General features: G+C 40.3%; 1 protein-coding gene across 1 annotated transcript in view; it reads left to right on the top strand.

Annotated features, from left to right (window-relative positions):
• The window catches only part of Itga8 (integrin subunit alpha 8), a 197,495-nt gene that overhangs the window by 53,204 nt on the left and 130,698 nt on the right, over positions 1–13,593 (top strand). The window contains 2 exon segments of the mRNA NM_001173972.1: positions 10,199–10,404; positions 12,572–12,763. Of these exon segments, the coding sequence (NP_001167443.1) occupies positions 10,199–10,404; positions 12,572–12,763 (398 nt within the window).

Genomic DNA, 13,593 nt, shown 5'->3' with positions numbered 1-13,593 from the left:
AGAGAAGGAAGGGGGTTGGGGATTTAGCTCAGTGGTAGAGCGCTTGCCTAGCAAGTGCAAGGCCCTGGGTTCGGTCCTCAGCTCAAAGAGAAAGAGAGAGAGAGAGAGAGAGAGAGAGAGAGAGAGAGAGAGAGAGAGAGAGAGAGAGAAGAGAGAATGAAGGGCCAAAGGAGAAGGAGGAGGAGGTTGAGAAGGAGGGAGAGAAGGATAAGGATGTGGAGAAGGAGAATGTGGAAGAGGAGGAGGAAGTGGAGGAGGAGGAGGAAGTGGAAGAGGAGGAAGTTGAGGAGGAAGAGGAAGAAGTTGAGGAGGAAGAGGAGGAGGAAGTTGAGTAGGAGGAGGAAGTTAAGGAGGAGGAAGTTGAGGAAGAGGAGGAGGAAGAAGAGGAGGAGGAAGAAGAGGAGGAAGTTGAGGAAGAGGAGGAAGTTGAGGAAGAGGAGGAAGTTGAGGAGGAGGAGAAGGAGAGAAAAGTCTGTAAGTTGAGATGCACTGGTCATGCATTTAACAAATGCCGTTGGAGGATCTCCTATGGAAGGTACTATTCTCAGGCACCTACAGCACTATATAATGTGAGTGAGGCAGATGGGGCTCTGCCCTCACAGAGATTACATGATTTTGTACAAAGCAAGTATCTGAAGTCCTTACTATATTTTATGGTCAAAGCCAATCATCTTCCATAGATCATCAATAGGTTATTTCTCTCTCACACTTACAAAACTGGAAGTATATTTATCATGGTGTGGCATACAAATAGAAATAAATTACTTCTTTGTGTCCATTCTGGAAAATGCTTTTACTATTCTTTTGTTGAATGTACGTTTTTGTTTTGTTTTTTGTCTACTGTGGATTGGTTGAGTGCTGTACTACTGCGTAATTTATGTTAGAGCTTGGAGGTGGGAGTTATCGCCCCAAATTAATAAGTCAATGAAGAGGATGTCAGATGGTGGTAAGTTCTATGAGGAAAAAAAGCTGGGAAGAAAGAAGATTTATTCAGTAGAAAAGTGAATAAATAAACTATGGTAAATCTAGAGAGTAAGAATTTACTCAGCATTAAAATATGTGAGCTGTCCAAAAAAAAAAAAAAAAAAAAAAAGCACACACACACGTGTAAACCCTAAATGCCTATTACTACATTACTAAGGAGGAGGAGGAAGTGGAGGAGGAGGAAGAGGAGGGAAAAAGAAGAGGAGGAAGAGGAGGAAGAGGGAGGGAGGGAGAGAGAGAAGGGGAAGGAGAGGAAGGAGAGGGAGAAAGGGAAGAATAAAATCTGTGTCTATGGAAAATTCTGGAAAAGATATATACTATATATTTCAATGGCTATTTGAGAAAACTGTGCAAATGGGAAAAGCATCAGTACTTGCCCAAGATTCTAGGAGGGAGGGATGAATGGGTAGGGCTCAGAGGATTTATCAGCCAACATAACCATTGTGAGAAACAGTCTTTGCATATTTGCTAAATCTCATAAAGCAGCAAGACTGAGATCCAGGTAAACGAGGCACTGGGAAAATCATTTCTGAATACTGGTTTAATGTTTAATAAATGCTCTTCTGTGATAGGAGATATGACAGTAGGAGAAACTACCCGTGAGAGGGCAACACAGGCCTCTCTGTATTTTGTCCAAATTTACTTTGAATCTAAAAACCGGTCTCTAAAATGAATTCTGCTGACTAATTTGTAGAGAAAAACAGAGATGTATCGGGAGAGATGCTATTTTAAAATGAGAAAGGTCTGTGTGAGAAAATAACAGCAAAATAGGGCCATAGCTGTAAGCAGAAGGGAGTTCCTCACCAACCAGCAAGAGAACAAATTCCCAGAGGTGGGAGGTTTCTGGAATATTCTAGAAACAGCAATGGCGTTTAAAGAGTGATGAGAACTTGGACTGCAAAATGTGTAGACTCCACTGCATTTAATAGACATGGCCCTACAACATTGCAGGGAGGCTAAAAGGAATCTGCCTCCCAGGCAGGCATTATCCTATGGACTACAGGGGATTCAGAAGGAGACCATTCTCTCTGGTGCACTGTCTGCCTGGTTATTCCCCAGAGGAGGCGGGACAATGGCGTGCAGGCTGAAGCACGTGAATACTGGATATTGTTTGAAGGACTTGCTGAGTGCTGACTTCATCCTGCAAGCTGCTCATTTTGAATGAAATAATGGCATTCAGCTCCAATTGTCTTAGCTGCAGAGAGAAAGATAACTTTAGGACCACTGGTGACGATTCCCAATCTGATGGACTATAATTATTATGGTGCCCTCTTAGAACTTCAGGAAGAAGGTAAGCTAAAGAAAAACACAAAGCCCAGACATGGCATGGCATCCAGATTCGATGAACCCACTCTATGGTGAAATCAATGCCACAGAGAGCGGTCAGATGTGCAGAACCGTATTTCTTTCTGGGACAGGCATCTGACCTCCACCGAACTTGAGTACTGAGTGACACTCCATTAGGCCTGCCCTTTCTCCAAGAGCCTTCCTTTAGGCCACTCCCATTTCTAATCCTGTGACTTTTCCCAGAGTTCAAGACTTGCTTCGAAAGACTCTCTTTCCTGGCAACATCCTCATTTACATGACAGAAATATTTAGGGTATACATTTTGCCCTGCAAAACAGAAAATGCTGTGAGAAAAGGCTTCTTTGGTTTCTTGCTGATCAAAATAACTTGTTAACAACAAACTGTTCGACTAGAAGATCTGCCCTTTGCTGCGGTTTTCAAATTTGCTGTGTGTAGTAGTTCTTTTTAAACTTAATTATTTTTTGAAATTAATAATTTTTTCTATGAAATAATGGATTCATGAACCCCCTACTTTCTTCCAGATAAAGAGCCCACAGATTTTCAGTGTCCTGATAATATTAAATTACTTGACTATGATGATATTCAATGTCCTATAATAAATAAAACGTATTCTGGAAGCAAAGGGGATTGATCGAAGGCAGATCCATGATAGAGCTGGACAACTCATGTGAAATCAAGATCATGGTGGTAGTTTATAGTGTATTCAGAGAGCTAAGAAAATCACTTAGCTCTCTAAGTGATGATGGCTCGTGTTTAGAAGGGCTTCACCCATCTAACACACACACACACAAACACACACACACACTGACTTTGTCTCTCTGCATGTGTCTTTATTTGTGTGTGTCTCTCTCTGTATCTCTGTCTTCTGTCTCTGTCTTTGTCTATCTCTCTGTCTTTGTCTCTCTGTCCTCTGTGTCTGTTTCTCTATCTTGATCTCTCTATCTTTCTGTCTCTCTGTCTTTCTCTCTCTCTCTTTCTGTCCCTGTCTCTGTCTTTCTCTCTCTTTGGGATGATCAAGACTTTTTCCACACCAAAAGATTATTAAGTGCTGTGTGTGAGACAGCGAATGAAGATTATTTGACAGTGTGCATGTTTATCTGGTGTGTAACAGAATCGAGGTCCTTACCAAAATCCAAACACCAAGAAAGAAAACATGGTGATATTAAGCAAAATGACAAAATAAGGTGATGGTTGCTGTTGATTTTACATAAGCATTTATACATGTATGTATTTATTTATATATGTATGTATATATTTTTTGAGACAGATTTTGCCATCTAACGTTCCTTGGCTAACCTTGAAATCATGATCTTCCTATCTCAGGCTCCCTATTTTGGGCTTACAAACACCACATCTTAATATTTTTATTTGGAAAAAAAAATCTACCGGTATTACAAATGGATTCCAAACATTTGGACCACGCAATTGTGCACACGCTGGTTCGTATGGGATATGATCAAGTCTGTCACGGTTTTGAAACGATGGTATATACAGACTGAGAGTAAAACAGAATTAACCTCGGTGTTTGTTTCCTGATGCAGTTTTTGCTAGGGACTTATCTATCTATGTAAACTTCTCAGGGGTTTTTGAAACAGCAAATGGAAACAGTAATTTTTGTCATATTTCTAGACAAGAGACTCTGTTTTAATTTTTCATCATAGTGCTTGAACCACGTAGCATTGTTTAGAGAAGCTTTTCGAAAGAAGTAGCTTTCAGCAGCTAAAATTTAAGCTAGATTCAGGCCAGATATTTTTATTCATGTAGGAGACGTTGTTATAAATAAATTAGGTAGAAAGTCAGGAAAAATAAAACATAGCCTGGTTATGAGTTGGATTTGGTTCACTAATGAAGCTGGCTAAATCACCTTGGCTAGTATGTGTCATAAACCAGTCAGGTTGCCTAGCTGTCGCCTCTGCAGCCCACTGTTCTGGAGTACGTCAGCAAGTGAAACCATTAGCATGCAAATTTTACTCCCGGATAAAATGATGGAGCTCCTCTATTAAATTAATTTATTAATATTACCATGCTTCTCCAGGAGTTATGCTCTAATCCTTTACGTTTGCTGTTCTCATTGGCGGGTCCCCTCCCACGATCACAGGTAGCAACTGTTTGTCCTGTTCCGCGTGTCCTGTGAAGGGTGAGGCACTGGCCATTATATCAGGTCATCAGAGCAGATTTATGCATAAATTGGAGAGAGAAATGAAACCTATATGAGATGTTTGGATCATACTTAAGCGTATGGCCTTCCAGGCAAAATGAAGTTGATGTGTGCATCCTACTCCATGAAACGCCTTTCCAGGAAAAGTTAAATCTCACCCCCATCCCCACCAATGGAAATAGGTTTAGTGAAAACTCATCTTGAACATGCTTTCTTCATCGTTGCCTTATAAATTAAACCATTTGAACATATGTAAACATCTTTATATACATAGTCTTCAGCCTATCATACACCATTACTGATCAAACTGTCAACAGAAGTTACCTGTGCTAATAAATACTTTTCAAATTTAAACTTGAATTGGGCACTCACACAGAAAAGGGATTTATTCAGCTATGATGACATACTCCTCTAATTACAACATTTTGGAGTCTGGGGCAGGAGGATCCCAAGTTCAAGGTCAGTGTTGGCTATCTGGCAAGACCCTGCCTTTAAAAGCACACATAGTTTACTGCAAATAGTCCTGATGACCAAAGGCGTTTGCCAGTTGGGGATGTATCTCAGCTGATAGAGAGTCGGGCTAGTGTGCAGGAAGCTCTGGGTTGGAGTGCCACATAAAACCAGGTTTGATGGCATATCCCTATAATAGCACTTGGGAAGTGGAAGTAGAAAGATTAGACGTTCAAGGTCATCTTGGCTATATAGCAAAATCAAGGCCACTCTAGACTCTCAGAAAGAAATACAATTGCATCATACCCAGTGTATACACACACACACACACACACACACACACACACACACACAGACACTCTCACACACACACAGACACACACACACACAGACACACACACACAGACACACACACACACACACCATAAACTTTTCCCTCCTTGGTATATATAATATATTTTCTTGGTTTTCTATATTATATTCTATTTTATTTAATTGACTTCATAATCCTCTAAAAGATTTTAAAGTACCAGCCTAAACAATCATATGAATTGTAGGTATAAGATAATATTTAGAGCAACCAAAAACTAGTCTGTGAAGCACGTCGTGACAACCGAATCTGAGCTGTTTTTTGTCTCTTAATTCTATGAGGGCATAAGTATAAATATTTAAGGTATTTAGGAGACTTATGACTTAAACATCTAAGGAAATATATCTCCAAGAAGATAAATCAAGGCTGCCACATTACTTTGGAGTTCAAACATTCCGTGAGTGTTCTGGTCTCTCACCGTCATAGGGCAAATAATTTCCCACTCCTAGGATCCTTTCTTGTGTGCTAGGAGAAAACATATTGAGCCAATTGTGTCAGCCCTTGTTATAGTCACTCCTTCATGAACCAGTCAGATGGTTTCCTTCCTTCTCTGTGGGACGAGAAGTTGTTCTGGTTAGTCTCTGCAATGGAGAACTGGTGACTTCGTGTGACTTACTTTGAGGCTGCTAGGCAGCCTCACTCACAGACAGTTAATAAATGCTCCTTTATGTTTGACGGGACAGTAGCAGAAATAAAGCCAGCCATGGCACTCTGGTACAAGACCAAGGGCTTGAAATATGGATCCCTGCTCTCCTCTCCATATGGGGCACAAGAAGGCAAAAAGTAGGGTGTTTTTTATTTATTTTTGACATGTATTTTGGAGCATTTTAAGTTGGGTGTGGGTCTGTAATTCCAGCACTCGGGAGGCTAAGCCAGAAGATTGTTGTGTTTCAGGTCAACTTGGGCTACATAGTTAGACCCTGCCAAAAAGAAGAAAGAATGAAAGAGGTAAAGGAGAGAGGTGGGAAGATGGAAGGAAGTAAGTTGGGAGGGAGAGAGAGAAAAAAATCACACTTAGAAATAATTCTTAGGCTTTGAAATCTAAAACAAAAGTAAAAGTCCATCCTAAACTCCGTCCCTCAGCCCCTACAACCTCCCCACACTGCAAGCAGCTGCAAGGGCCTCCTGGTCGTTTTCGGATGTTGCGTCTACTACTGTGCGTGACCTGCTCTAAAAGTATTTCTAGACTCCAACCATTCCCTTCTACTTGTCTGTGGCCCCTGCAGAGTGAGGAAGAAGGAAACATGAACTTTGCTCATTGGACATGAATTTTTTTCTATTTACATTGGTATAATGTTAAAATATTGGGTATTCTCACACACAGCCCAAGCCCTTTTTAATACTTCTACCATGTGTTAAATGCTACTACTGTACGGGGAGTGTCAGCGCAGGCGAGAGGGAACACGGAGAGATGTTTTCAATGGTATTCGGTGACCTGGTCAATTATCGCCCACATGTAACAAATGCAGCTATTCCCCATGCTGTACCTGCTTACGGCGGTGTTCGGTCTACATCACTATTATTCCAAGATTCCCACCCTTCTCATTCCACCTGGATTCACCTTACTTCTTCAAGGACCTTTCTTTGCCACTAGTTTTAATCTATGTCCTTCTTAGGTTTATAGGAGAGATGATCAGGAAGTGCAACATTGCCACGCTCTTCCTGGACCCTCCTCCTCCCCCTGCCCTTAAAGTCTTGCATCAGTATGGTGCAGGTTTTACATAGGAGGGAGCTATTGACAGCAAGAGTCCACTCTGTCTTAATAAGGCTCTGTGGTTCTTGCCATGTGGTGTCTATATGTATCCATCAACACAGTGTCACCAGCAGACTGCAGTACAGTGTCTTACAAATTCTAGGTATCTTCCTCCTTACCCTCTCCTCTCCCCCTTCCCTATCCCTGACATCCCCATTCTTCCGGGTTCCCACCGGTTTGCCTTTTCCTGTATGTCATCACGTAGTTGGAATTATGCAGCATCTGCCTTTTCAGATTGGTTTTTTTTTCAGTCATTAATGTGTGCCATTTCCTCTGTGTCTTCCCATGCCTTTGTGCTGATTTCTATTCACTATTGAAGAACAAACAGTCCACTGAGGACACGGTTTTTAAAGGCCCCTTGGAAGTCTCCAAGTTTTAGCAGTTATACTGCAAATGTCTCCATGCAGCTTTTCATGGGAGCTTCAGTTCCAACCCCACTTGGGACACTAAAGGGTGTACACGTGTGAGTTCACACATGTGTTAGCGTATGTGCAGCTTCGTAAGGACATGATAGGCTGCTCTAGAGTGGCTGTGTTGATGTCCACATTGCTTCATCCACACCAATGTAATGGCATTTGGAGTTTAGCTGATTTACAGTAGGACCTCAGTATTTAATTTTTCAGTTCCAATGACGTGTGATGTTGGATGTCTTCCCAAATGTTTGCATCTTCAAAAGTATCTAATTCAGATCTTTTGCCTGATTTTAGTTGATTGTGGCTTAGAGTGCTTATTATATATTACATAAATATGATGTAATTATAAAATAATCTATGGTATTCTAAACATTACATATAATAATACAACAATATATGACATTGATATATATGATTATTGTTCAAGTTTTAAGTTCTAAGAATTACTTCTCTTTCCAATTAAATGTGCTACAATGCTCAGATCATAGAGTTCTCCAGACCACTCAGTGCTCTCTGACTCCCTACTCTTAGGTACCTGCCTTGGCTCACAGAACAGTGAGCTTACTTCTAGATCCACCAGCAGATTCCCACATGTGATCAGTGCTATCCCTACATCCCTTCCAAGCTCCGGTCTTCCTCTGTCTGCAATCTCAGTACTGATATAGATCCTAATTTTATTTCTTCAAGCTGCCTTGTTTGCATTTACATGAGTGATAAGCTGAAATTATACTGTTTCCAAGTTTTGACTTGACCCACAATCCAAAACTGGATTCTTTAGATTAATAACATCACTCTTAAACCTAGCAGGTATATACAATATATTTTTCTTTTTTTATTATATCTTTATTATTCAAAACAAATTTAAATTTAAATATATTTTGATTATATCTCTCCCCTCTGCCAAGTCCTTCCAGATTTTCTGCCCTTCCCTACCCACCCAATTTTAAGTTCTTTCTTAGAGAAAACAAAATCTAATACAATAAAACCCTCCAAAATAAAAAGCAAAAGAAAAAAAGAACACTAAACTTTAACCAAATAAAAGCATACACACACTCACTCACACACACACACACACACACACACACACACACAGCTCTTTATATGTTAATGAACTATCTGAGGCCTGTTTTGGAGTGCTTATACCCAGGGTCAGTCTATTGGAGAAAACTGATTTTTCCTCTGCCAGCAAGTATAAGCAATTCTGTTGTTAACCTTTACCCTAGTAGCTAGCTTTTCATTTATTTGGTCATTCATTCAAAAAATACAACAAAGAATAAAATATAATAAGATGCCACAAAAACTATCACATCAAAGTTGGACAAAACAGACCATCAGAAGAAAAAGAGCCCCAAGTAGAATGTAAATTCCAAAATCAGGAATAGCTTGGAACAATGGAATCAGTTTAGTGTGTCATTCCTACTACTTAGAGCTTCTGGAAACATGTTGCCTGTACAGCTGAGCATGGTGGCACACATCCATAACTTCAGCATTTTGGGAGGCTGAGATTAATAGATCATGAGTTAAAGGCCAGCTTGGGCTACATAGGAGATCCTGACAGAAAAGAAAATATAAAAGGAAAGGAGAGAGAACAAGGTGGGGTAAGGAAGAGAGAGATAAAGTGGAAATGGAAGGGAACAGTAAAGAGAAGGGAGTAGAGAGAAAGAATAAAGTACCTGGCTCCTTACTTTATAAAAGTATATTATAAATATGTCATATATTAATGTATTGTGTGTATCAATAATAACATCAAAGCATTGATTTTATAACACAATTAATATACAGTATTAATGTTCTTGCTGTATTAATAGTCCAGTGTTAGTAGTAGCATCATGGCAATGTATAATTAAAATATAGGATCGAAAGCACCTGGGAATTAGAGAACTTGGCAAGCTTCAGCATTAGTGTGCGTAGAGTAAGAGTCAAAGGTGACCGTGAACTCGCACACTACTGTGTCTGCCAACAGACGCTCATCTCCAGACAGACTTGAGCACTGGCTGTTAGTAGAGGTCAGTAGAGGTCAAAGTATGTATTTTTGTTACTAGGAACTTTCTTAAAACTTCGGAAAATTAAAATCAAATACTTTAGAAGTCTCCTGACAAAACAGAAAATTTCCCATCCTGTCCACTCTGTGGTATCTACTTCTGTGATGAGGACACCTCCAGTGACTTTTGGTTTTTATCCTTATGGTAGTCACAGCTCATCTCTAAATCTAAGTCTTAAAAATATGTTATTAGACTCTTGCTATGACGTACACAGGATGACTGCATACTTCATCAGGAATAAGAATTTGCTTTCCAGCCAGCATTAATTACTTCTCTGGCCTCTCTTATTTAACCAGAGGACAGACAGGACAAAAATTATTTGAAATCTTATTATTGCAAGAAGTCGGGGTCAGCTCAATAAATTACGCACAAACTCTCAAGTCCTCAATGAAACAGAACGTGCTCAGGTTTGATGTGTTTTCCACGTGTGACTCAAGTTTCTGGAAATGCATTAAAAAGACAGAAAGGACAAAATGTCTGTGGTTTCTTAGACATTTCTTGCATAGTTGGAAAGTTCAACATGGTGACTTAACAAGTTTTATTTTCTTTAGCATTCTGCTTTGTAGACACAATAAAGCTATGAAAGAAATCTGATGATTGTAAAATGACCCTCAGAAAAGGAAACAGAGCAACGGAAACATCCTTATCTGGTGGATTACAAATACTCCAGAGAACCTTGAATGCCAGTTCTTGACTGTCCCCTCTCTCCGTTCCCTGCAGCATGGATGACATATTGGTCGGGGCACCTCTCTTTATGGAGCGAGAATTTGAAAGTAACCCTAGAGAAGTGGGTCAGGTCTACCTGTACCTACAAGTGAGCGCCCTCCTCTTCCAAGACCCACAGGTCCTTACGGGCACAGAGACTTTTGGGAGATTCGGTAGTTCTGTGGCCCACTTGGGGGACCTGAACCAAGATGGATACAATGGTGAGTTAGAACAGTGTGTGGGACTCGCTTGCCCCTCAGTGCCATGCTACCATTGCAAGAAGGAAGCTATGACATTTAAAAGGTTCTTAGTAGTGGGGGCCCAGTTATTATTGTTGACTCAATAAATTCTGAAAAATCTCAAGGCAAATTTAAGTTTGTAAGTTTTGATTAATTAAGATACTGCATGGAGATTTTCTCCTGCAATCTCTCATTGGTGACGTGAGAGCTGTAAAAATTTTCATATGAATAGATTGGAGATGTTTACATGTTGCTATGGTAGCAAGCACGTAGTTTTGCATGTTTATACTGGCCCATTCTTGGTCCGTAAATGTCATTTTAAAGGTCCTTTCCATGTTTGCAAGATGATCCTTATTTGGGGCATGTGGTTCTTTAAGTAAGCAATCCATACATGCTTCCTAGACACGGACTCAGAGAGTACTGCATGCTCACATCGAAATTCGCATACATCTTGGGGACGTGTGAGTGACGAACCAAAGCACAATGTGTTTGTCATTCGAAGAGGAAGCTGTAAGAGGGATTTTGCTGGATTTAACTAGCATAGGGAGGATTCCCATCAGATGGATATTCACATGCACCAGTACCAAGTGTTTCAGACTCAAAATTTCTTTTGAAATAAAAGTCTCAGCAGCTAGTCGTTGTTAGAGTCCTATAAACCGCTATACATGCTTGGTTCAAGAACACGAGTCAGCAGTGGGCCGTCTGCCTAGCGTGAGCGAGGCTCTTGACGCAAGCCCTAGAATAGAAGAAGAGAACCAAGCTTGTGTTAGAGGCTATGTTCTGAGAGAATGAAAAACACAGTCCCCGAGAAATAACCTGACTTGTTGCTGTCTAAAACAATCATCCCAGGGAATTCATATTGTCAAGTTATGCGTTACCTTTCTCGTCCTATTTTCTGGTTGTTTTCCCCCTTGAACCAGTTCTGACATTATTTAAAGCTAAGAGAAAAATCTCTGGGCTTTGGTGTTTGGGAGTACAAGAAAAATGTCGCCAAGCTAACTGGGCTTAAACTTGGGGGCAGCTGGAAAGTCAAGGACTTAGAGTGAAGAAAGCGCTCCTTGCTACCAAACACATGACAGTGTTTTTATTCGCTACTGAACTCATTTTCTTCTGAGTTGCTAGATTATATATCTTGGGCAAGCCAGTAGACATGAATTCATAATTTTCCTCACTATCGTATAATTCTCAAAGACAAACGACTCCCGATTCATTCAGTATTGTCCGAATAGCAACCTGCCGTGAGACATTTCACCAGCAAAAGAGACTCCCCCTCCTTTGGTAAACTCCTATGTTGCCATTGGTGACTTTTCAAACTACAAAAGTCTCTATTTAGTATTCAGGACAATCCTGATAATTCATGTGACAGAAGATAGTTGTTTTATTGGAGGGAAAGCTGGCTCTCTCTGGGTTTCCTAATACTTTTAATTATAAAATGGGCTTTCTCTCGCTGATTAGATTAGGAAACAATTAAATAAGCAGTTCATAGGGATGGAGCTTTGGATTGTATTTTTTGAAAGAAGGAACTCTTACAACAGTACGTTTCTTGGCCCACCGGCCTCCATATATTAATACGGCAGGGCCTAGCTATGCCTCTCATCATTGAGGTCCCATGTAGATAGTCCTCTGACTTCTCTGGCTCCCAACTTGGCTATGCTGCTTCCACCTCTGGATCTTTATAAGTCAGCTACTTCTCCTGAAAGGGGAGCAGAGCTCTTCCTTTAAGTTGCCTCATGCTTGATTCCTTTGTGACCTCAGATTTCAGTTTCAAGTGACAACTTGTCTGACTACCTAGTCTAAAATGATGTTCCATTGTGCCAGTATTTTAAAAAAAAACATTTAGTACACCATTTCTTGCTTTCAATATTTCCTTAATTGTGTCTCTATTCAAAGTCCCCCCCAACTACAAACTTTCCAAACACCAGGGTCTTCGAGTGTCTCATTGGCTTTGCCAGTGAGTACCTTGTACACTCACAGCACACACTCATCACGACGACAAACACATGACATTCTTCGTGTTGCTACTGCACTCTAGAAACCTCTGGGATATAGAACGAGCCATTTGGGCCTTGTGGCATTGCCTTTAGATTGTACTAAATCTTTCTTAAAATTTCCCTCTTTCTTTTCAAATCTGATTTTGTGTCCTCTGTAGATATTGCCATCGGTGTGCCCTTTGCAGGCAAGGATCAAAGAGGTAAAGTCCTCATTTACAACGGAAACGCCAGAGGCTTGCACAGCAAGCCTTCCCAAGTTCTGCAAGGAATATGGGGGTCACAGACCATCCCTTCTGGATTCGGCTTTTCTCTAAGAGGAGACGCAGACATAGACAAGAATGATTACCCAGGTAAGGTTCTCTGTCTTTTCCCACATGAGTACTTGTTTCCTGGCAATGGTCCCTTCTCTGGAAAACACATTATGCAAAGGCATTTCTCTCATAAAAGATGAAGGTCAAATTTAACATGGCACAGGCTTTCTTTGGTATGATTCCAGAGTGACTTTCACAAGTATTTAAGGCAAAACAAACAGTTCCTTTATAGTCAAGAGACATGGTTAGAAAGGCAAGATGGCTTTCAAAGCTGCCTTGGACATAAAGCTTATCAACTATGCAACCCAAGTTTTCATTGAAAACCCAAAGTCATGTGGTCTCCACTGACATTCAGCTGGCTTTAGACACTTGTCTAAAGTAATTTAGTTTAACCTGTTATTCCTTTTTAAGCTCAGAGTTACTATTAGAGTATAACCTCAATTTTTTTGTTGTAAGTTGTATGTTTTCAGACTGTATTTTCCAACCATATTCCTGGCCGTTCCAAAGACAGTGTGACTATTTTAAAGTAGAAAAAGAAAGAAATGGTTCATGATCGGAAACATGAGCTCTTCTTGATTGGCATTTTCATAGTGAGAGTGTGTGGTGATCTACACAGCTTAAATAGATACTTTACATTTTGCAGATGCCATGTAAAAGTATGGGTTCATCCTAAATGATTAACTTGGTAATCAGAACATTTAGTGGAGAGCATTGGACTTTTTGGTTTCGTGATTCATTGGTCACTTTTATGCTGGTTTTTTAAAAGATGGCTTTAATAAATCTTAGAAACCATGAATACTTGAATACTGGATGGACAACTGTATTTATTAAAGCCTGACACTTTCACCATTCTTTCCCCGAATTGGGAA

The sequence above is a fragment of the Rattus norvegicus genome, chromosome 17 (assembly GCF_036323735.1).
Source record: "Rattus norvegicus strain BN/NHsdMcwi chromosome 17, GRCr8, whole genome shotgun sequence".
Taxonomy (NCBI): Eukaryota; Metazoa; Chordata; class Mammalia; order Rodentia; family Muridae; genus Rattus; species Rattus norvegicus.
Note: the sequence above shows the minus strand (reverse complement) of the source record. Positions and strands in the feature narration are given on the sequence as shown.